Source organism: Procambarus clarkii, chromosome 11, assembly GCF_040958095.1.
Source record: "Procambarus clarkii isolate CNS0578487 chromosome 11, FALCON_Pclarkii_2.0, whole genome shotgun sequence".
Taxonomy (NCBI): domain Eukaryota; kingdom Metazoa; phylum Arthropoda; class Malacostraca; order Decapoda; family Cambaridae; genus Procambarus; species Procambarus clarkii.
The window spans coordinates 40,505,409-40,529,738 of NC_091160.1; the positions used below are offsets into that span (position 1 = coordinate 40,505,409).

Here is a 24,330-nt window from a genome sequence, read left to right on the forward strand (position 1 = left end):
ATTTTTTCAAATATTTTTGACAAGTTTGGCAGAATTAATATAGATCTGAAGTTGTTGACATCAGTGAGATCACCATCAGTGAGATCACTTTAATCTGTTAGATTAAGGACCTGCCCGAAACGCTGCGCGTAATAGTGGCTTTACAAGATTGTAAATACTATGCTATGTATTCTCACAAAACCAATGTAACAACTAGAAGTCTGCTGATTTTATTGGATGATCCATAGATGTGTGGCTCCTCTTGCATGATAGTATGATAATAGATGGAATTACTGGTGTCAATTTCACTTTGCCTCAGATCTACAAGATCTTGTTGAAGTTCTCGGTGTACTGCTGCTCTCAGAGTCTGTTAATTTTATTGGAAAATCCACAAATGTATGGCTCTTCTTGCAGAGGCTCTCCAGACGACCAGAGAGAACGTGTGATGATGGCTGGGGTATAAGCGCCCGGCGACTTCCCTCAGTTACAGCCACAACAACATCGTCGACACGCGCGGGCGAGCGCCCTGCGGGGTCTGAGTGTTTATTTTATTTTGTATAGTCCAGAGCAGGATGACGGCAAGCGTGGACCTCAGCTCGTACAGGGACCAGCACTTTAAGGCAAGAGGAATGCTGGGGCTTGAGAATAGCATATTGACTACATTAGTGGAACACTCACAGGTCGTTTGTTCATTGGTGTGCGTGTTTGAAATCTTAAGAACAACGATATATGGTGCTACATAGCCTTCCCCGGTTTGGTGCCTTCTTTTGATACTTACTTACTAGAACAGCGATATTTCCTTTTCAATTTTTGTTATATCAAATTTATTTCACAAAGACTACTTTATCTGGCATATAATTACACTTGTGGAACCCATAGGCCTGGCACCTTGATTACTGTGACACTACCAGGATGAAGCGGTCCGTCTAATTACCGCAAGCTACCACAAGCTACACAAGCTTCACAAGCTTCACAGAGCTTCCTGGCAATACGTTAGTAATGAATAAATATGATATATTTACTCATTATAATGTTGGTGCTGAATGTACAACACGAAAAAAACATAATTTTAATCAGAAAAAGTATCTTTTTATAAAGAAATTCGATGAAAATAAAGAGCTGGTGACGCCAAATAAAGTCGACGATCCAAGCGTCGGCTAAGTTAGGTAAGGTTAGGTTTGGTTTGGTTAAGTCAGGTTAGGTCAGCCTAACCTAACATATCATATTTATTCATTACTAACGTATTGCCAGGAAGCTTTGTGTAGCTTGCGGTAATTAGACGGACTCGGATGAAGCAAGTGGCAACAGCTGAACTTGCCAAACATGTTGTCTTGGTGTGTGACAGTGATGCTGTAGTGTCAGATCTCTATGGCTTTGTTATTTGTAATTTGGTATTAAAAGCAAATTATGAAATTATAGCAGGCAAATTTATAAAATAAATCATTTCTGATGTCTTGCTTCTTGGCTATTAATAATTTTTGTCGGGGGACAGGCAGCCTTTGTATATACTGTATATACATTCAGAGTATATCAAGGTTCTTTCAGGATCGAACTACTGACCTTCCCTAGGATACAACCCCATAACAGTTGCTTAACAACAGGGAACCTAGTTACTGGAAGGTGAACAAATGTATTAGGTGAAAGCAAACTTGCCCAACCATTAATGTCTCACCTGGGATTCCCAATTGTAAGTGGAGAAAAAATAGTAAGATTTCAATAAAAAACAATTGAGATTGTAGACTTCTCCACCTTCATAAATGGTTCCACTCTTCCCTTACAATACAATACGAGTTCTCTGTCTTTTTCCATATGTTCTCTTTAATTTACTCTTGTATACCTGTATTAAGTGTCTCAAGCATGTATATTTATTATTTTTGAACAATCCTCTTTATCTTTTATTAAATTTTAGTCCTAGTCAATATTAGTTACCATAAATGAAATAATAAAAGAAATTGTGACTTGTAGGCTATAATAAAATAGTCAAATACACACACAAAACAATATATGGTACACATAAATGATAGGAAGTAGATTTTTCACCTTCCGTCATCAAGGAAATGACTAGGATTACTACACATTACTACATATAGTGGGCTATAAAAGCTAGGTTAAACTATCTTCACTTATATTGGGCTCTTGAATATTTAATTATACACCTATTGGATGCTCCAAAGTAACCACATCATAGTAGCTCTCTCTCCCTTTCCTTGTCATACAATGTATGAGGGGTACTCAGTATAGTTTTACTTAGGCTTGGTGGTTAAATATTGATATCAAAACTATTGTACTATGAAAACACTGGATGTTCATCAGTGCACATTATCATTACAGTATTTTGTCTTTCCACAAGTGTTCAATCATATTATTCAACTATACAATATAGGACTTCCTTCCTTGTAATATTGCACATTTCACTCAGGTCACTTGTTTACAAATAATGTTCTATTTTCTTAACGATCAAATAAAAAGTGTGACGTTCACAAATCATCAGTGAGAACTAGTTGTATAACCCATACGTGATCTATGGCTTTCAGATATTAATAAATACAGTATACAATGACTCATAAATTTGCAGAGTGATTACAATTCTCCCTGAATTTGACAAATCCTCATCCCTGACATTTGCTTTTAGTACTGGGTCATACCTTCCCCGATGATAACAAGTACTCAAATGTGTTGGCAGAAGACTCCTCATGGCTAATGATGAAGGCACCATGCCTCCTTATGATGCCTGACTAAATTGGTGGGCCTCTCAAGTCCTCAAATCCAACTCTCTCCTCTCGAAAGAGGTAGAAGCTGGAAAGTTCATTCTATTGGTAATATAGTAGGTACTGAACATTTTCTATTTGTTGTCGTAACCTTTTTTGAAAGTGTAACTATGCAATTTCTGATTTTCCAGCCTTTTGGGACAGAACCACTCTTCTTGTTGTGCTCCCTCCTGATTGGCTGACATTTGTTTCAAATTACTGTACAGTATCTCTGATATCAGCTGGTTAGTCAAAAGTTTATACAGTACAGTACTGGTATTCTCAAACATACTATCTATAACGTACTAACGTTTTTACTCTGCCTCAAACACCTGTACAAGATACAGTACATGAGTTTAGAGATGGCATTAAAACAAATGTTCATGAAATGTGTAAATATTTAATTCAAAGTGATCTGTTACAGTACCAGAAATTTTAGTCAAATATCCCATTTGTTAACTGTAGGTAATAAATGTGGGGTACGTGATAGGCAAACCAAATTACGAAGCTTGTGCACCACATATGTAAGCTACTTAGAGACTGTACTTGTGGTCATTCTGGAACCCATTATTGATGTTGAATTTGGTTTTAAATATGCTCAGTAGCTTTTCCAAGGCCACAACTATAACTCTTAATGTTTCCTCCATTTGTGAAGTTGATCTCAACATCCTAAGCAATTCCACACATCTCCCGCTTTAGTGAACTCTTGTTTGTTGAATCGGGTGAGTAAATGCAATATGGAAAGTGCATATTCCAAGTGGAGATTCGTTGAATCAAGGTTCCACTACTTGCATTAGATGAACTACCAATTCGACAAGTTCTAGCACCTTGTCTGACCACCTTCAGCACTCGATGGCCAATGAATCTTTCTCTCCATTTTGGGTTTTCTTGATGTAGACTGCTTAAGAGGTTGTCATTATAGTAACACTTCTTGAAATATCCTCTGTTAATTATAGACACTTTTGAACAAATCCACAAAGGCCATGACGAGGGTTCGAACCTACGTTCGAGAGGATCTTGGTACTTTTGGTGTAGATACTTTTGTTGTTTTTAACATACATTTCTAGTCTCTGGCCAATACAGTTGAAATATGATACACTACTGGAGCCTACAGAATTAACTTTGTCTCCATTTATTCTCATACATTCATGTCAGTTCATTCTATAATTAAATGGTTTATAAATAATCTTTGTATCTCAGGGTATGTGTTGTTTGTTATTCAAGTGTTAGAATGAACTTTCATGAGGTCATTTCAGGTTAGAATTGGATATTCAACTGGTGCCTCCTTAGCACCAGTTTGACCCCCACAGAGTAATTTTATGCATTTTTTGACTTGCAAGTTATAGAATGTGTCGGCTCTGACTGACATGACTTTATTCAACGAGTCCAGAATAAATCTTTCCTCCAGAAGAATGTTTTCTAATCAAATTAGCATTTTATTATCATTCAAACTGCCCATTTTTATTCAGGAAATCTATTTATAATTTTTGCATTTATATTATACTCTCATTAATGCCCTTTTGTTTATCCATATTTAATTTGTATTTAATAGTAAATTGAATAGAAAAGCAATGTCATCTTCAGCACTTTCTCTGAGCACATGTGCATTACAGAATTTCAATCTTGTGTAGATTTTTTGGTGCAACAGTGAAATGTAGAGATGGTCTCCCAACTTTTTATGATAGCACAAGAAGGTGCTGTATCAGACAAAGTTGTACAGTGCACCATTTAACATACTGCATTGTGTTTAAAGTGCTGTCTTTAAATATTATATCCTGTTAGGTTTTAATGATAGGGGAAATGGCAGCAAGTGCCACCAGTAATGAAGCTGGTGGCAAATGCCACATACCAACCAAAGTTTTTCACTGTCCAAAGCATACCCCCACAAAACCTTAGACACAAAGGTTAAATAGCATATTGTCTGCAAGGCTTAATACAAAAATTAAGCTAGACACAGTATCATTGCATAGAACTTTGAGCAGGTCAGCTTTGAGATTCAACTATTATGTGAATGGGTATAAATTTGCCAGAACTGAGTCATTGTTCATTCATGCAATAACTTATGAAATACACTTTCAAATAAACACTAAACTAACATAGTATTTTTCCTACAGTTGGTGTGTATCCTCCATGGACTTTCGCTTGTACAAACGACCATGCTGCACTCATAGCAGCGCCCCTAGCAGAATATCTGGCCCATATCTATATCTGTTATAGTATTGTAATAGGAAATATTGATATTAGTAAATATAAAATTGTAACAGCATTGATTTGGAACATTATATTGACAGAACGAGACAAATCAGTTACAAAAAGTTCCATGGGAGTCAAATTAAGCCTACCTGATGTTAAAGTGTTGAACTGCATATATACATATATACCCCACCTCACTATATTCTGTTTATTTATCTTCAGTTGGTCCAAAAGTTCTTCTATTCCCAAAGCAAAACCTGGGTTCAGGCTTGTCCTGTGTTGTATCCCTTTATTAAATTTTAGAAAACTCTAATATCAAAAATTGAGTTTACAAATTGTCTTCTAATTTTTTGTTTCATCTCCAAATTTTTATTGGTTATATTTGTTATGCCGTAATTTTATATAGATTATTTTGACCTGTTACGCCTACCTACCTGTTGAAGTTTCTGGGGATGAATGTCCCTGTGACAACTCTTATCGGGCCTCCTTGTGCAACCCTCTTCATCATTTCTTCCTTTATTGTTCCATGTTTGCTCAATACTACCAGTCCCAAATATTATATTGGCAATATCAACCCATTTCATTCCTGCACTCCACCATGGTTTCTGTTTATTCTGTGGGGCTTAGAAATTCTCATTATTCTCTTGCATTTCAATGTAAACTGCACCTGAGGAACAGTAATTGTCTACAGTACATTTGGGCCATCACAAAGATTGCATATTAGTTCTTGTTGAAAGGCTTTACTGTAAGGGCAATAAAAAACTCAATACTCTACATTCTATGTATTCTGTACTAGCAGAGTTATAATTATATGATATACTGAATGTTCTTTTTTGAGTTCTCCTGCATTATCTCTTAAGAGGTGGCAAGATCAGAATAAGCAGATAAAATGTGATTGTATGTGATTGAAAGTGATTAACATATTGGAAGAAGTCAAGAAATGTAAATACATTTTATCAGTTCTCATTAATTCGTGAAAGAACTGATTGGATCCCATGGAAAGAATAAAAATGTTACTAATATTATGAAGAAAGTATTGCATGATAGCTAGCTCCTTAAAACCTTTTGCGAGTGAAACGTGGAAAGGACGAGGCCATTTAAATTTTTTATTTATTGAAAGGAATTTAGGAAATGCATGTAATCAAAGTAGATGAGGTGTAATAAGTCAAGTCAAGTATATCAGAATTGTGATGTGACAGAGGTCAGAGGTGATGGGTCTCAGAGTCATGAGACATAGTGGGCTCTACCATGGCCTCAACACCAGAAAAGAATGACATAATTTGTGAGGAAAATGTACGAGTACTATAGAGGGAGCTAGAGCAGTGGGGTTGTTTGTCAACATTAAGGGAACAGTAATTGGAGAGTTATAAATGAGATAGTTGCCATTACAACATGGGGTATAGAACAAGCTAGGAGATAGCTTTTGCAAGATTGTTTGTAAAGATATTTGTTGTGGAAAACTATTGTTAACGAGAGCACCAGGGAGGGTTAAGACATGGGGATGTGCACACAGATCCAGGTCTAGGTCCACACTAAATAGAAGTTACAATTTTTGGAATTAGCCAGTTCTCTTGAGTGATTATAAATTATAATAGAGCTAAGACTGGATCTTATCATCTGATGGGTCAGTGGGTAACTATAGTGCATGGGAGAGGGAGCCAGTCGGCCAAGCGGACAGCACACTGGACTTGTAATCCTGTGGTCCCGGGTTTGATCCCGGGCGCCGGCGAGAAATAATGGGCAGAGTTTCTTTCACCCTATGCCCCTGTTACCTAGCAGTAAAATAGGTACCTGGGTGTTAGTCAGCTGTCACGGGCTGCTTCCTGGGGGTGGAGGCCTGGTCGAGGACCGGGCTGCGGGGACACTAAAAAGCCCCGAAATTATCTCAAGATAACCTCAAGATATGGGGATTTCTTTTCTGACTAGTGTGAAATTATAAGGTGAATAGTTTTCAATATAGAGAACTAGATGGGGGTGCCCAGCAGTGCCCAGATCCCTGTTTCTTTGATTCTCCCTCCATCCCATTCTCCCTCCCATTCTTTCCCCCTCTCCCCTTTTTTCTCCCTCCCTCCCTCTCTCCCTCTGGTTTTCTGTTTCTCTTATAAATATACAACTTTTTGGGGGGTATGAGGATATAATCTGAAACTAAAGGCAACATTAATAGCTTTAAAATTAACAAGATATTTTTCTGGAATATAATGTTAATGATGGGGACCTATTTCTTAGTATAGGCATTCTTCCTATTCCTTACTATGCTGAAAGTTTCTTCATTCACCTTAATGGGTAAAGGTTATATAACCAGTTAATTAAAACGGGTTATCTTGATGGCCTAAGAGAGCATTTTTATCCCTTACAGGGTTCGCGTTCAGATCAGGAGCGTCTGTTACGCAACTCCACCACACTATACGTTGGCAACCTGTCCTTTTACACCACCGAAGAGCAGCTCTATGAATTGTTTGGGCGTGGAGGAGATGTAAAACGCATTGTAATGGGCCTTGACAAATTTAAGAAGACACCATGTGGCTTCTGCTTTGTTGAATATTTCACCAGGTGTGTGACTGTGCTGATAACATTTTTTGTATTACTTATTATAAATTCCCTTTCTTCTATAAGCTTTTTCTTTACAGTTTGATATGTAAAATTAAATTTGTATTCCAAGTATTTTTCCCACACACTAAATATACACTCCTAAACCTTGTAGAGCAGAAATTTATATGCATTTATGCAAAATAACAATTGTTCACCATTGTGGTGGCTTTAGGACAACAAAAATGAGTAAATAACAGTTGTTGTTAAATTGGCGTGTTGCTAGTTAACAAGTGCTGTATATACCTAATACAATCTTTTATGTTGAGGAGAATTTTTACAAGTGGCAATGAAAGTGGAATATGATTAGATACAGTTTGTTGCATAAAATTCTACTAATATTTAATTAATTTAGCTTTATTAAAGTTTGTGATGAGATGGGCTGTATTGTATCTGCTTGACAAGTTCATTATTCATATTAACTCACTGCCCTAAAAAAAGAAAAAAAAAAGAAAAAAAATGGGCTTGGTTGTCCAGCTGAATTTAGTCCATATCTTGGTACATATAAGGCATTTGCTAACAAGCCTGGCTAAACAGTATAAAAAACATGAGAAAAATACAGTACAAGTTTTGCTATTTTCAATAGATCTTGCTCACTAGAAACTCTTCTCAGGAGTTTTTTTTTTTTTTTTTTTTTGTATGTACTGTACAGTAGTGTGGCTTATAGTATATACTTCCATATTAATATTGTTAAATTTATGAAATTCACAGGTATTTTAAAAAATAAGATAAAAACTGCACTTCTATCCAATTACAGTCCCATTGACACAACACCAGACTCTATTAATAATGGCAAAACTAGGCTACCACCACATTGTGGACACCTTATCTCTGTACAAAAAACCTGCACTCTCATTCCCTGCACTATTCCACCACCCAATTATCATATGGTTGGGCATGCACTTGACAACTGCAAGACTTAGATACCTGAGAGTTCCTGTAATAACCCAGGGTATCTTTCTTCTCACAAGAGGAGTTCCTGGGAGAGATTAAATCCTTTGCTGGTCCTTGTTGGTATAAATCATGTCATTAACGTGAGACTTGCTACAATGTTCTATATTTCATTTATCTGCTGTGATTCACTACAGTGCTGAACATCTCATGCTGAATACAGATAAAACTAAAATCCCTTGAAACTTTGCAAAAGGAAGCTAAGCAAATCATCCTTAGGGGCTCCAAAGTCCATGAGAATAAGTGAAAGAATTTTGTCCATTAACATAGTTTTGTGTGAAGGCATCTAGTAAATGTCAGCAACACATGAAATTTCAAACTAAGCTCTTTAATATGCTACATTCACATGAGGCATATTGAGGGAGAGGGAAACTTGATTATGGATTTTGGTTTTACATGGTAGCTAACTCCATCAAAACATTAAATATGTGCCCAACTCAAACTAATGATCAATTATCCAATTAATCCATAGGATAACTGGGATTTATTAGATTTCATAAATGCACCCAAGAAAGATAATGTACTTGCTAGAGTGCTCAAGTTATGGGTAACAGTGTTTATCAGTGTTGAACTGATTGCTCTGTAGAAGAGGGTGGAAGATGTACTGGGTGCCCATGTAATATGTTCAAAATATCTTGCTCATACAGCAATGAAGTGTGTCAATGACTGTGCTAGTACGACTCAAGCCACACTTGCAGGTCACTGAATGTTTAAAAGACAAAGGCAGTGGAATTATATACTGTAATTCACGGAGTGCACTCCTGGTATTAAATGCACACAGTAGTAACACCCAGAAAATAGCTAGTGATATTCAAATGATTATTTTAACTGCTAAAGAAAATTGATTTGAAATTAAATTTCTTTGGATGCCATCACGCGTTGGCATCTCAAAGCATGATACTGTTGACATGCTTACCAAGACAGCCTGTAGTAGACCAGTATAGATCAGTAGTAGAAATTAATACAGCCATTTCATTAGTAGTGGCAGAAAATACTTAAATGAATATCTGATGCTAATCTTACTTGTCTAAATAATTCTGAATACCACGACGAGACATTTAAATATGGGACTAATAGAGCTAAAACTCATCAATGCGATGTTATGGTGGCTAGAATACACATGGGATACAGACGTATCTGGCAGCTTTCTCAAAACTCAAATGTTAAATAAAGCAGCTTGTTCTCATTATACCTACCTACTCTCATGTTTTGTGCACTCATTATAAACCCCTGTAATCACTGCATCCAGAATACTCATTAAGCTACTGTTTGTAACCTATGATTGCTTGCCCAGAGATATCTCTTTTTGTTTGGCTGTGATAAAAATATATCAACCGGTAGTTGTTAGGGCAGTTAACTGTAATTTACTCTTTTTAACATTTATTACACAAAAAATATAAACTGTAATTTTTCTTTCCATAGAGAGGACGCTGAGATGTGTATGCGTTATATCAATGGAACTCGGTTGGATGATCGTATAGTGCGAACTGACTGGGATGCTGGCTTTATTGAAGGACGACAGTATGGCCGAGGCAAGAGCGGTGGTCAGGTACGTATTTGTTTTATATAGTGGTAATAGATGCTGTGTATGAAATGTAATTCTTGCTCATCATATATTGAAAAGCATATACAGTGGAACTTCGGGTTACGAGCGTCACTGTTTACGAGTTTTTCGGGTTACGAGCCCGATTTGTTTGGAAAATTTGCAAAGGGTTACAAGTTTGTTGATACGCGTACCGGCCGACCTAGCGTGTGGTGGCGCGGCGATTGCGCCTCAGCTTACTAGTGCCTCATGCCCAGTGATTATCCCACCTGAATTCTTCACTAGGCTTTACAGTTTTTTGTCTGATTTTTGGCCACTTGAGCATAAAAGTTGTTATTATATATCTCGCCATGGGTCCCAAGAAAGCCAGTGGTAAGGTTCAACCTAAGAAAATAGTTGAGTAGAGGCAGTAGAGGATGTCCCTTCCTCATTAATAAAATGTGTGAAGTATGGGAAGAACTGCAAAGTTTTATTGAAAAAATTCGCCCAGATAAAGCTGTAGCAGGCCATTGCATTGATCTTTTAAATGACAATGTGATGTCTTACTACAGACAAGTGTTGCAAAGAAGGGAAAAACAATCTTCAATGGATCGTTTCGTTGTGAAAAAATCAAGTAGTGAGCCACAACCAGGACCTAGTGGTATGCAGGCAAAATGTGCCAGAGAGTGCACTCCAGAAAAATCTTTACTGTCTGATGTTATAATGGAAGGGGACTTCCCTTCCAAACAGTAACACCTCTTCTCCTCTCCCCCTCCTCACCATCTTCCATACGCCAACAGGAGTCATCAGCAAGGGTAAGTAATAACTTGAACATACTTTTGTAGTGTAGATTTGAATGAATTAGGCATAAAATTTAGTTTGAAGTGAAGTTTTTGGGTAGTCAGGAACGGATTAATTCATTTCCCCTTTTTTCCTTTGGGGAAATTAGCTTCGGTTTATGAATTTTCGGGTTACGAGCTGTCTCCAGGAACGGATTAAACTTTTAAACCGAGGTACCCCTGTATTTAAATGATTTTGTTTTGTGTACTGAGGAAGCTTATATGCATTAAATTTTGTTAATGGATGAATTTCTTTCATATAATATAGTAATTGACAGTGATATACAGTAGTACAGTGGAACCTCAGTTTTCAACTGCCTCTGTTTTCAAATTTTTGGTTCTCGAGCTCAGTTTCTTAGAAAAATTCGACTCGGTACTTGATGTTTGCCTCGGTGCTCAAGTTTGTTGATACTTGTATGGGCTTCAGTTTACCAGCGTCAGTAGCCTAGTGACGACCCCGCTTGAATTTTTTGTGAACAATTTCATAGTTTTTGTGTTTTTTTTAGTTTCTGAACGTAAATGTTCTTATTATATATCACGTCATGGATTCCAAGAAAGTCAGTGGTAAAGTTCAACCTAAGAATATAGTTGAAGATGACAATAGAGGAAAAACAAAAGATCATTCATAGTGAGACAATGTGATGTCTCCCTACAGACAAGTCTTAAAACATAGGGGAAAACAAGTGTCTATAGACAGATTCTTAGTAAGACAAGTAAGCAGTGAGCCACAACCAGGTCCTAGTTGTATGCCTACAAAATGTAAGAGAGAGAGTACCCCAGAAATGTCATCACTGCTGTTATAATGGAAGGGGACTCCCCTTCCAAACACTAACACCTCTCCTCCTCCCCCCCCCTTCCTTACTGTCTTTCATATGCCAACAAGAGTCCTCAATAAAGGTAAGATATACTTGTACATACTGTAATACAAAATATTAGTAGTAAAATGTATTTTTAAGTTAATATTTTTGGGGGGTGTGGAATGGATTAATTCAATTTACATTATGTCTTATGGAAAAATTCCTTCAGTTTTCAAATTTCTGGTTTTCAAACTGTCTCTTTTAAAGGATTAAATTAAAAAACGAAGGTACCACTGTATAAATAATTAACACTTGCACAATAATAAAGGTTTCTAGAAACTGTTTAAAATCTTAGAATGACTGACTTTGAAAATGCTATTAGAAATTTCTGAATAACCAGACCTTTGTTATCAACAAGCTAGATTTGTAATTAGTATGTAATTAGTCTGCAGGATTTTTCCTCAATATAATCACCCTTATTTTGTATGCTTTGGGCATATACTCCCCACAATTTCCATTTGTATGTCTAGCTTTGCCACATTTGGGCCTGTGCATTAATATGTATACAGTATCTCATCCTGTTTAATATGTATACAGTATCTATCAACCTTTTGTTGGGTAACCACAGCAGATATTCCCTAAGAAATGTATGTATACCACTATACATATATATTTAATTTTTAATTTATTTTTATAACTGCTCCATGGAAATTGATTTATTGGTTGAAAATAAATGAGTGCTATGTCATGAATTGAAAGAATTCAGAAAGTAAGATTATGGGCCTTATGCAATCACGATTTAATTGTTAAAATAATTGTCATTATTACTTTGCTCATTATCAAATTTTGTTTTATCATGTGTGGCAAAAAGACCACACATGAGTAAAAATGGTGCGAATGCTGTTTATTTTACAGGTCCGCGATGAGTATCGAACAGATTACGACAGTGGGCGAGGCGGTTATGGAAAAATTGTCCAGCAAAAGATCCTCCCAAAAATACCATAAACTGATACTTTTTATGTTGAATGGAGAAGTGAGGAATATGTATAATGCAGTATATACAGTATACCCCGGAAACTGAGTGACTCAAGTCAAAATGCATAAAGGAAGTATGTATAGTACGCTACTTCTAGAATTGGTTAGGCCCCCATTAACATAAAGATGAACTATGTTGGTAACAATTTGCAATGAACTTGATGTTTCTCCTATGTGAGGCGGTTATGGAAAAATTGTTTTCTCTGTGATCTCTGTGTTTCTTGTAGTAAATGGATTTTTAAATCTCTGTGTTTTCTTGTAGTAAATGGATTTTTAAATCTCTGTGTTTTCTTGTAGTAAATGGATTTCTTATTGAAAATAATATACACATTACATTATTTTTAGTTACCTGGACAGTTATGCTGGGTAATAATTTGATGATATACAAAATTTATTTGCATTTTTATATATACACAAATTTGGAAATTGCTCTTTTTAAGTTGGAACATCAGAGATGATGCATGTGACTGGTGATTTCAAGCTAGAAGTGACCTATGTATATTTGGTATAGCCTAATCTTTTTATTTAGATCACTACTGGTTTTTTGAGTAAATGGTTATGTTGACAAGAATGTACTGTAAACTTTTATGAAGTTTAAAGTTTTGTATTCTAAACAGAACAAATTGTGTTGTCAGGTATTATTTCATTTTATGAACTAGATTATTCTAGATTATATTATATTTATTATAAAGGAATGTGAAGGTTTGAATCAGTCCTTCTAATGTTTTCCAAGTGTAAATTGTTATGTATCTCTCACACCTGCGCTCTTGGGAATACAGATTTAAAATTTTTAGGTGGTCCCCATAATTTTGATGTTTGAGTGGATTCTAGTGGTAACAGATCTTTGCATGCTCTCCAGGTCAGCAGTTTATCTAGCTTTAAATGGGGCTGTTGGTGTGCAACAATCTTCTACTCTAGAGAACACTAATGTCTTAAAAAGTATCATTACTGGCATGGCATCTCTTGCTTAGAAGGTTCTTTTTATCCAACCTGTCATTTTTCTTGCAGTTTTGACAGCAACTTTATTGTGTTCTTTAAAGGTAAGGTTTTCTAACGTAACTACTCCTAAAACTTTTGCATTGATTTTCTTTCAATAATCTGGTTTGACTGTGTTTTATGTGGTTTCTGCTTTGATATTTTTGCTTTTCCACAGCACAGTAATTGGAATGTATCCCCATTAAACATCATATTATTTTCTGTGCCCCATTGAAAGACTTGATGAAGTACAGTATGCCTTTTATAACCTCACAGCCTAGTAGAATATCTCAAAAAAGTAGCTAGCACAGATTAATTCAAAATTTTACAGACGGTATATGTGAGAAGCAGGATGGTTATGAAGAGCTATATAAGTATATTAAAGAGGTAAGGTAATTGTGAGTAGAAAGCAATAAGCCAGTGTGATTATAGCAATTTGAAGGAATATAAGGATTGTTAAAGCCCAATGCCCAACCACCTGGACCACAAGGAGTAGAGCTCCGCCCATGAAAGAAGCAGGACTGTCGCTGGGTTCATCAGTCTAAGTGGCAGATTGAGCATATATCAAGCAGTAGGTATGAGAGAGGCAGAATTATTCTGCATTTCATAAGAACTGTAAATATTGGACAAACCAGTAAGAAGTTTATTTATTACATGGTTTATTACATTTTTTTAATACATGTTTTAAACTCATAACAAATTTGATTTTTGTGTATTTCATCCGAAAACTTGATTGGTACATGTGAATTTGTTCGATACAACCATTGTCAATTAACATGCAGACCGAATTAAAAAATGGATTAGGATGATAACACATTTTAATTTAAGAATTATGTAGTTTCTGAGGACAAATAACTTTTTAATACTTATTTTTTAAAATATTGAAAACATTTTAAAATGTCATTATTATTATTATTATAATCTTTGAAAGAAGACCGAATATTTCCCTCTCATGAATTTTTGTATATGAAATCAAAACATTTCTCAATCTTAGTCTGATAAAAATCAGAAGCAACTAAATTCTAAGAACTGATACCAATGCCATAGACATTTACTTAAAGCAAACATTAATGGCTAATTCTTCTTTAGACTGCCGTTAACATTTCATGTTAGAACCCTGATCACAAACCTTGTCTAGTTCTCATTTCATACATAAAAGATAAAAGTACCATGCAAACCATAAAATAGTCCCTCCATTCTTGCTTTAACCATACAAACCATAAAATAGTCCCTACATTCTTGCTTTAACCATGCAAACCATAAAATAGTCCCTACATTCTTGCTTTAACCATACAAACCATAAAATAGTCCTACATTCTTGCTTTAACCATACAAACCATAAAATAGTCCCTACATTCTTGCTTTAACCATATAAACCATAAAATAGTCCCTACATTTTTGCTTAAAAAAAAAGTTGATTATTTCATACACAAATATACACAGTCTTCACAATTATTATTGCATGTAGTGCCATGCGAGTTCACTATTCAAAACATGTCAACATTAAATACAACACGAATGCCAAAATCTACAGTCGTCCATTACGGCAAAGAATTCAGCCAATAGAGTAAGCAGTTCTGTTGTAGTTGCCTCAGTGGAGCTCTGTTGTAGCCACCTCTGGAGCTCTGTTGTAGCTACCTCAGTGGAGCTTGTGTGTAGCCACCTCAGTAGAGCTCTTTTGTGGCCACCTCAATGAAGCTCTGTTGTAGCCATCACAATAGATCTCTGTTGTAGCCACCTCAATAGATCTCTGTTGTAGAGCTCTCAATAGAGCCCAGCTGAGCTCTCTAACCAAGTACTGTACCTAAATATCGGTGTAAACAACACAGTCACATCCACAGCTCCTCTATCACATGTCATGAAATTCTGAGGGGAAGTGGCTTTATAGTTATTAAACGGCAACACTTCTAAGAACTGCATAGTCCACTATATAGGCAATAGTGAAGAGAACCAGGAGGAGGAAGTTGACCACTCGCTTGATCTGTGAGAGGCTGATTCCGGAGCTGTCCTGTGCAGTAGTTGGCTGGGTGCTGCTCCCGTCTCCTTCCTCGATCATCTCGGCCTCAAGATGGTTATACGTTTGCTGAAGATAAATGTTGTTTTGATCAATAATTTCAGGTATAATACATTATGCAATCTATGTTGTTTAGTTTAAAAAGATACGGTGAGTCTATATGTAAGTTACGCTAATTATAATTTCATGCTGTTTTTTTAATATATTATCACCAAAGTTAATATGATAGTGAAAACAGGTAGGGAGCCATTGCCAATGGTGGAACCCAAAGAAATGCAACAACTTAGGCATGTTCTTGGGCTAATGGGAGGAAAGAGTGAGTGAGAGAGAATGTATGAGTGAGAATGAATGAATGAGTGACAGTGAATGAATGAGTGACAGTGAATGAATGAGTGACAGTGAATGATGATGAATGTGTGTGAATGAATGAATGTGAATAATGAATGAGGGTGAATGAATGAATAAGTTGTGTAGCCTAAAATGCAACTTCTATTGAGACTGTTGAGTCTCAATAGAAGTTCTTCTATTGAGACTTCTATTGAAACTTCTGTTGAGACTGCAACACTTCTATTACCGTGTAATTTTCAATATTGAAAATTGTTAAGTATTACCAAAATGACTTGCCTTTAATATGTAACAATTATATATTGTCTTTTATAAGAATTTCAGCGCAAGACGTGTTGTTACCATTATATTAAACATAAAGGTGCAGATGAAATGACACACAACACCCATTCACTTGAGGTCTGATTAAAACCTTTCGTGTTCTCTGTAGTTCATTTGTGCTGTTGCTCACAGGACGAGTATGGAGTACACAATAAATACCGCTCAAAGGATGAGTGTGGGATTCACAATAAACTACAATGTTTTTAGGGGAATTAAAAAGTAGACTAAAAACAATTTTCAGAGCGAGAAGCAGTGGAACGAGGGAACACATATGGAAACAGGAGAGAGAAATGAGTCGGATATCGGTAACTTTAACTGCTCCAATGTAAGGTTTGTAAATATTGGGAATGAATTAGATAGGGAAGCTGTCAATACTAATTCAGTACAGCTTTAAATGCAAATATATTACAAAAAATCAATGAAATGAGTGATTGCATTGAACTATTCTGATGGTCAAAGGGCAGAGCTGATGGATCATATGGTGGACTCTTCAAGCACGTGTGACATCACACTTGGGCTTTATGTGTGTGTGATATGTCAAGAAGAAGAAGAAAAGATATTTAACATCCAGTACCTTCCTTCCTCGGGAAAGAGTGATCATGTTCTGTTGGAAATTAAATATGCTTTGTGATATAATGTAATGGAGAATGGGGACATTGAAACAGTTGATAAACTCAATTTCAAGAGAGGACACTATGGGGAACTTAGAATTTTTTTTAATGAGTTTAATTGGACACACTTGGTGCTAGGCAAGGAAGTAAATGAGATGTATACCAAATTTTTCAAAGTAAACGATGAATGCACACAAACATTCATACCAAAACAGATATGCAGGACCAGAAAACAAGATTGGTTCAACAGAAATTGAGGGGGGGGGCCAAAGACAAGAAAATAGGTTCAGTATCGGAAGAGGCATACCTCAAACATACCAGCATTACAAACAAGCAAGAAACAATTACACAGCAGTGAGAAGAGAGCCCGAAAGGAACTTTGAGAACAGTATAGCGGACAAATATAAAACAGATCCAGACCTTTTCTATAAATTCATTAAAGGCAAGCTGCATGTAAAAGTTAAAATCCAGAGATTGAGAACAGGGAATAGGGAACCAATAGTCTGGGGTTGAGGAAGTCCTACGATTATTAGAAAAAAATATTAGACCATTTTCTTTTGCAGTGGTAGATGATTGGTACCTTACCTTACCTTGTGGTTACCTTACGATGGTTTTGGGGCCCAACGTCCCCATGGCCCATTCCTCACCCAAGAGTCCTCGTTGCTGGACTGGTCAACCAGGCTGTTGGATGTGGCTGCTTGCAGCCTGACGTATGAATCACAGCCTGGTTAATCATGTATCCTTTGGAGGCGTTTATCAAAATCTCTCTTGAACACTGCGAGGGGTCAGCTAGTTATGCCTCTTATGTGTAGTGGAAGCCTGTTGAACAGTCTTGGGCCTCTGATGTTGATAGAATTCTCTCTCAAGAGTATCTATTGCACCTCTGCTTTTCAACAGGGGTATTCTGCACATCCTGCCATGCCTTCTGGTCTCGTGTGGTGTGATTTCTGTGTGCAGGTTTGGGACCAGCCCCTCTAATATTTTCCATGTGTAAATTATTGTTTTAGCCATCCTGCCTGCGTTAAAGAGAATAGAAATTTTGGCATTTTAGTCGGTCCCAGTAGTTTAGATGTTTTACTGAGTGGATACTAGCAGTAAAGGATCTCTGCATGCTTTTCAGGTCAGCAATTTCTCCAGCTTTGAAATGGGCTGTCATTGTGCATCAGTATTCCACTCTAGAGAGCACTATGGTCTTGAAAAGTATCATCATTGGTATAACATCTCTAGTTTGGAAAGTTCTTTTTATCCAACCTGGATAGGAACATAAGAACAAACTAAGTGAGAAGACGGTGGAGGCCAAAACCGTCAATAGTTGCAAAGCGTTATACCACAAAGAGTACTGGGAAAATGGGACACCACATGTGTAGGTCTCATCCTGTAACTACACTTAAGTAATTGCACTTGGGTAATTACACGTGCGCACATCCTCGAAGGCAAGTATGTGACAGTACGTCAAGAGGCCGGGAGGTATAAATGTACCAGGTACAATAGCTATGAAGCAGGGCTCCTAAGCTCACTTCCCTGTAGGCACAACTAGGTAAACACTTAAATCCAAATAAACCTTAAGTGACTAAATTGAACAACCACGTTTGAGACTGAAGCAGTCAAGCCCCAAGAAAAACCCACCTGAGGCACGACATCTCGGAGACCAGGAACGAAGGTGACGGCGCTCGCCAGTTTTCTGCTTAGGGTGTTGGTTGGGGTGGAGGTGCAGCAGTTGCCCTGGGCCGTCAGGAAGAATGTACAAAGCAGGGAGATGGTAGTGAGGATTATTGTCCCGGAGTAGTAACGAACTGCAACGATGCAAAACACCACTTGGTTAAGATACTAACTTGACTACAGTGACTTCAAATATATTGTGCTATCTGATCTATCTAAATCTAATCTAGCTTATCTAATTGTCTTTTTTTATTCAAACCATATAATTTAGCTTCATCTATTTATAAAATTTTACCTGACCTAATCGTATTTTCAGAGGTTTGAGTGTGTCTGACTTACACTCTAGCAACATCCCACCCCTAGATTAGCCTCATGTTTTAGTGGCAGGGATCTAAAACTATTAGTCTAATGGCATCTTATTAAGGATCAAATATTTTTTGTTGGACAGTGCAGGGTGTGTATTTACCTAAGGGCCACCATCTCTACAGTGGCCTCGATGGGACAGGAGGCTGCCTCAGTTACCATAGTGTGTGTGTTACTTCCGATGATCATCTTGCTGATATACATGGTATTAAAGATTATAGTGGATTACCTTGGAAATCTGAAAGAACTCACCCACTAGTGGTACAGGCCCACCGTTGGCCGGTAGGAAGGCGAAGAGGCTGAAGTAGCAAGTGATGAGCACACCCAGAGCGAAGAGGTGAATTATCAGACGACTGAAGAAGCTGTCAAGTGGCAGAGCGTACGACATCAGCACCACCATCACTAAGGCTAGAGCAGTCACAAGCATTAGCAATAATTTTATTATTAACAAGCTTAGGTGAACAACAGTGTGCTGCTACCCTATTATCAGATATTATAGGTCCTCGTAGTAATCTCTCTCCGCTTTAGTAACCACAAACCTCTATGGTAATCTATTTCAGGCTAACAGAGTAATCTAATGCTATCGTAAATATTTTACTCTTTCCTCTTGTATAAGTAATACAGTACAAGAATTATGATGATGCAGGCTCCCAAAAAAAGATGATAAGGCTTTCCTAAATATTATATTCCTTGAGTATGTGTTGACTGATTCATTAGCTCAGCAACCCACTGTCGATGTGTCTTCTGCACAGGGTACTTCTTAGTACTGCATAAAGGTAGATTTGTATTTGCAAATCATGGCATTTGCTTGATAAAATTAATATTTAAGTATTTAGACATGATTCACTACAATTTTTCTCTATTATTTTTAATTATTACGTTTTTTGTGTGTAGTATTTTTTGCTTATACAATAATTATCACAAACATAGTTGAGCATAGGTTAATAAAGCACAGTTCTTAGACAAATCATGTCCAGAATATAAAAAAATCATTAAGCGAGAAATCTTAAAAATGCAACAAATTAATAAAACATAAGATCCATAATATTGACGTTTTTATGCATCTGCCTCAATAGGTTAGGTGATTTCAAGGTTGTGTAGATGCAGGATTGGTGCTAGAGTCGTTGGTATCAGCTCACCTAACGTGGACTGTGTGATGAAGGTGGCGTGCATACTGGCCTGGCGCTTCACATTGAAGGTGAAGTCGACCTCGACATATGGGTCGTGTTCTTCCAGACTGATGAGGGAACGCGTCGCCGTCACATTAATCAGTTTCCATTGGTTGTTCTTCTCGAAGTTGGTCATTATCACCTGTAAACACAACTTTGTCAGCACGTGGGGACAGATCCAGATATACAGACGTACGGACCCAGACATAAAAGCACAGACGGACGGATCCAGACACTAAGAGATAGACATAAACTGAAACATACAGCCACAAAAAGCCCCAGACATAAATAAGCATACATATACAGTATAGATGAGGCTACGCCAGAAATTGGGTGTTCTAGCTGCAGATTAACCCGCGCTCTGTCAAATGCAGACACATGGCCCATGTGTCAAAGGTCATTGTCAAAACTACACTTCACTATGTTTAGGAGGAGTGGTACTCAAAATTATTAAACACGGGTACAGTCAACTAGGATAAAGCTACCACCACCACCTCGGTCAACACAAACTGGGATAAAATCACTCCCACCTACTCAACATGTAAACGGGGATGAAAACCACCCCCACCTACTCTTAGAGAATTTCCGATACTTTCGATTTGATTTGATGTCCAAAGGGTTTGGAAAGCATGGGGGGAGGTGATATTCTGGATGAGTATAGAGTATATAGATTCTGTGGGTATAGAGTGAAAAGTTTGAAAATTCGGTGGCCTGTCCACCATGGGTTGGCATGTGTGTGTGTCGTTTGTTTGGGTGTGTGGTATGTTGGGTTGTCGGTACATTATTTCCGATATTGTCGCTGCGGTGCGTTGTATTGTTTACGTTCTCCAAGGACTGGGCAGAAAGTCGTCAGTCGGCCGTCATCCGCCACGGGGAAAAGACGCTTGTTCCTTTATTTCTTGTGTTATAACCCATACACCGACAGTTCCCACTAGCACTGTCAACGACAAGGCTACGAAGAGGTAGGTTTACACGTATTTAACAACATCAACTCGATTCCTCCATTTAATAATTACTGTAATGTATAAATTTGACTTAAATGTAGACTAGTGCGTTTATATAACAGCTATATTTGCATGTATAATGATAATAATATATTCACAAGAAGGTACAATGAGTTGGTGAGATTACATAAGATTGGTATTTTTACATTCTTGCAAAGCCACTAATACGCATACCGTTTTGGACAGGTCCTTAATCTAACATATCAGGTAAGATGCAAAGGTACATTGTAGCAAGGTTTTATATTGACAAATAACTACAATATAAACTGACAAGAGGTGATTACACTGGTAAGGATATATGTCTTAAGTACTAATATTGGGGAAGTGGGAGTGCAAGATATAAGTGTGAGTTTGAAGCACGGTAGGAAACTACCTTGTTATTGGGAATAATAATTCCAACGTCAACAAAGTAAGTTCGGCTTAAAGAATATATCGAAATTTATTTACTACTCAATTTGTTATGTTTTTATGTATCAAAAGCTTTGCTAAAGTTGAATGCGACACCAACAATCGTCTCGTAAAATGGATACTCGTAAATCCATTTGCAAAATTATTTCAAGGTCTTTTTATTTATTTATTTATTTATTTATATATATACAAGAAGGTACATTGGTATTGTGAGGATACATAGCATAGTAATTACATTCTTGTAAAGCCACTAGTACGCGCAGCGTTTCGGGCAGGTCCTTAATCTAAGAAACTTATAAGTAGGTAAATACTTGCAAAATTTATAAAAATGATAAGTTACATAGCATGAACAAAATAAAAGATGAGAGAAAAATTGTAGGTACTGTATATTAAAGCACATAGGTAGCTCAGAATGAATTGCAATTGGATTGTCTTGGAATAATGGTTAGTGTAACCTAAGATCAAGACAGAAGTATAAAATGTACTATAGATAATGACACAATATTTTGCTTTAGACACAGAATGAAGTGTTGCAATAAGAACACTTATTGCTAGCCTTGCTCCAATGAGACCTCGCTTGACGTTTGTGCAGTGTTATGACGAGGGTGGCCCTAACTAGTGTAACATAATCTATTGAAAACAGATGTACCCGTTAGGTTTTTGTCAGTTGGGATCCTAGAGTGCTGTCAGACGCATGACTGATTAATACAATGTAAGCGCCTGGCTAGTTTTAAGAAAAGTTAGTGAGTAAATCGGTTACAGACGGCCAGAAGGTTACATATATTTTATGACTATGTAAGAGATTGGTAGTAGCTGGAGGATTGTCAGATAACTGATTTTGTTGTTAATTTGAAAGATGAAACACCAAGCCTATCGCGAAACGAGTGACGTCAATCACTGGAAACTATTATGCCTCGCGGCAAAGAAACGTAAACGGGTAGATGATTGGGGAGTCCCAGGAGTCCCTCAGGGTGACAAGCACCGGCCCCGCCCCACACAGAGAACACTGGGTAACAAAATCAAAACTCGGACCCCATCTAAAACGAAAAAGTCATCTACTGCTCTCCGGCAGAGCAGAAACCAGCCGCCCACCACGACTGAGGGCACACCAGGAGCCCACAAAGACCCACCAACCCCCGGCACCTCTCGGCCAAGTCGGCCCCTGGAACAACGTAGTCACCCCGCCGGGAGAACCAGCCAGAACACGTAAAAAAAAAGTATCAACAATCCCGTGACCCAAGGCGATATGTGCGCCAGGTGTCGTACAACCGGACCGTTGAACAGGGATGCCAAACGGCAGTAGCAAAGCCCAAACACGAAAACAGGACGTGGTCCGGCGGCTCCCAGGCGGAAGTGTCCAGACGTCCGTTCGTCGTCAGGTTGAACCAGGAGTCCGTCAGATAACTGTTGCAGTATGATAATTTGAGCTCCTCTGGGGCAGCGTAAGAACGCGGATTCAATTTGTAGCTGGACTGTGTCTATGGAGGATGTATACAGGAGTTTACGTGAGGGCCATTAATACTAGTGGCCTCGACGAGGACAGGAAGCCGGCGGTTTGTCAAAGGTCCCCTCATTTACCCTGATGATCTTTTCCAGTTGTATTTTAATCCAACAGTTTTGGCATTTACTGCTTCGGCGGGTAGGCAATTCCATGGGTTTATAACCCTACGGGTGATAAAAATTATCTCCTGTTCTCAGACCTACATTGTGGCTTGTTGAGCATGAAACCGTAGCTACTCGTTCGTGTTGTATCTGACCTTTTGAATCAATTTTCCGGGTCAACATCCCGGAAAATTGTTCAGTATTTTAAAATTTTCAATGAGATCCGCCCTGTCATGCCTTGTTTAGTGTTAGCCCTGTGGCCCTCAACCGTTCCTGATACGAGAGATGACTTTGCTCTGGAATGATTTTTGTTGCCCGGTTTTGCATCTTTTCAAGAGCAGCTGTGTCTTCTGAAGATAGGTCTCCACGCCTGCATGGAATAATCCAGGTGGAGGCACACCAGAGACTTATACAATTGAATGACTACCTTCTTTTACAGGTAAAGGTACGCTTGATTATTCCAAGGGTTTGGTTAGTTTATTTATTTATTTATTTATTTATTTATAGAAGAAGTTACATTGGGTTTACGAGAGTACATAGCATGATGTGTTTACATTCTTGTAAAGCCACTAGCAAGCACAGCGTTTCGGGCAGGTCCTTAATCTAACGGATAATATTAAGTATGTAATTCTAGCAAAATATATAAAATGTTAACAGGTATATTGTAAGAAAATTTGAGAGAGATTAGCAAGTATATTAAAGTACATTAAAGCACATTGAAAGCTTTGATTGATATGACAAAGATTAGTAGGCACATTAAATTATTTATTTATTTATATACAAGAAGGTACATTGGGTTTATGAGAATACATACATAAACTATTAAAGCACACTGATAGCACATATAAGATGACAGCAGTGTTTAATGGTAAAGTTATATGGCTTAGGTACATATATTGGGGGATTGGGTAGCACAAAATACAGATACAGTGGATACAGATACAGATTATAAACTCGCACTGGATAGTGAGCGAGTTTAAAGAACTAGGTAGGAAACTATGAAGATGAAATTAGGAACTTTTTGAAATTAGGAAGCTCAATGTAGGAAACTACGAAGATGAAATTAGGAACTTTTTGGTTTTATTTTTTTAATAAGGCAAAAGTTGGACAGCTTTTCAATTCGTTAGGGAGTGAGTTCTATGGACTAGGTCCCTTTATTTGCAGAGTGCTTACACAGATTAAGTTTGACTCTGAGGATATCAAAGAGATA

General features: G+C 37.4%; 2 protein-coding genes across 3 annotated transcripts in view; one reads left to right on the top strand and one right to left on the bottom strand.

Annotated features, from left to right (window-relative positions):
* Nucleotides 1-442: 442 nt before the first annotated feature.
* On the top strand, nucleotides 443-13,344 carry LOC123758346 (cap binding protein 20). 2 transcript variants are annotated; one of them, XM_045742641.2, is made up of 4 exons: nucleotides 443-599; nucleotides 7,276-7,469; nucleotides 9,879-10,005; nucleotides 12,530-13,344. In XM_045742641.2, the coding sequence occupies exons 1-4, from the start codon at nucleotides 552-554 to the stop codon at nucleotides 12,617-12,619; spliced, it is 459 nt and encodes a 152-aa protein (XP_045598597.1). In that variant the 5' UTR covers nucleotides 443-551; the 3' UTR covers nucleotides 12,620-13,344. The 2 variants fall into 2 exon arrangements, with proteins under 2 accessions (XP_045598597.1, XP_069178787.1); XM_069322686.1 differs by having other exon boundaries at nucleotides 465-659.
* Nucleotides 13,345-14,253: 909 nt separating this feature from the next.
* LOC138363676 (uncharacterized) overlaps nucleotides 14,254-24,330 on the bottom strand; it is a 90,993-nt gene continuing 80,916 nt past the window's right edge. Inside the window, exons 3-7 of the mRNA XM_069323056.1 lie at nucleotides 20,679-20,779; nucleotides 20,077-20,341; nucleotides 19,190-19,345; nucleotides 18,542-18,708; nucleotides 14,254-15,707 (exon numbers count right to left, since the gene is read on the bottom strand). Coding sequence (XP_069179157.1) covers nucleotides 15,516-15,707; nucleotides 18,542-18,708; nucleotides 19,190-19,345; nucleotides 20,077-20,341; nucleotides 20,679-20,779 — 881 coding nt within the window. The 3' untranslated portion in view covers nucleotides 14,254-15,515. The remainder of the gene's footprint in view (nucleotides 15,708-18,541; nucleotides 18,709-19,189; nucleotides 19,346-20,076; nucleotides 20,342-20,678; nucleotides 20,780-24,330) is intronic.

What these genes read in the sequence shown, in the direction of transcription:
- LOC123758346 (XM_069322686.1), top strand. Translation starts at nt 552, where the DNA reads ATGACGGCAAGCGTGGACCTCAGCTCGTACAGGGACCAGCACTTTAAG. An exon ending in TTTGTTGAATATTTCACCAG is followed by an intron (nt 7,470 to 9,878) that starts GTGTGTGACTGT and finishes TTCTTTCCATAG; the next exon opens with AGAGGACGCTGAGATGTGTA. An exon ending in GAGGCAAGAGCGGTGGTCAG is followed by an intron (nt 10,006 to 12,529) that starts GTACGTATTTGT and finishes TTTATTTTACAG; the next exon opens with GTCCGCGATGAGTATCGAAC.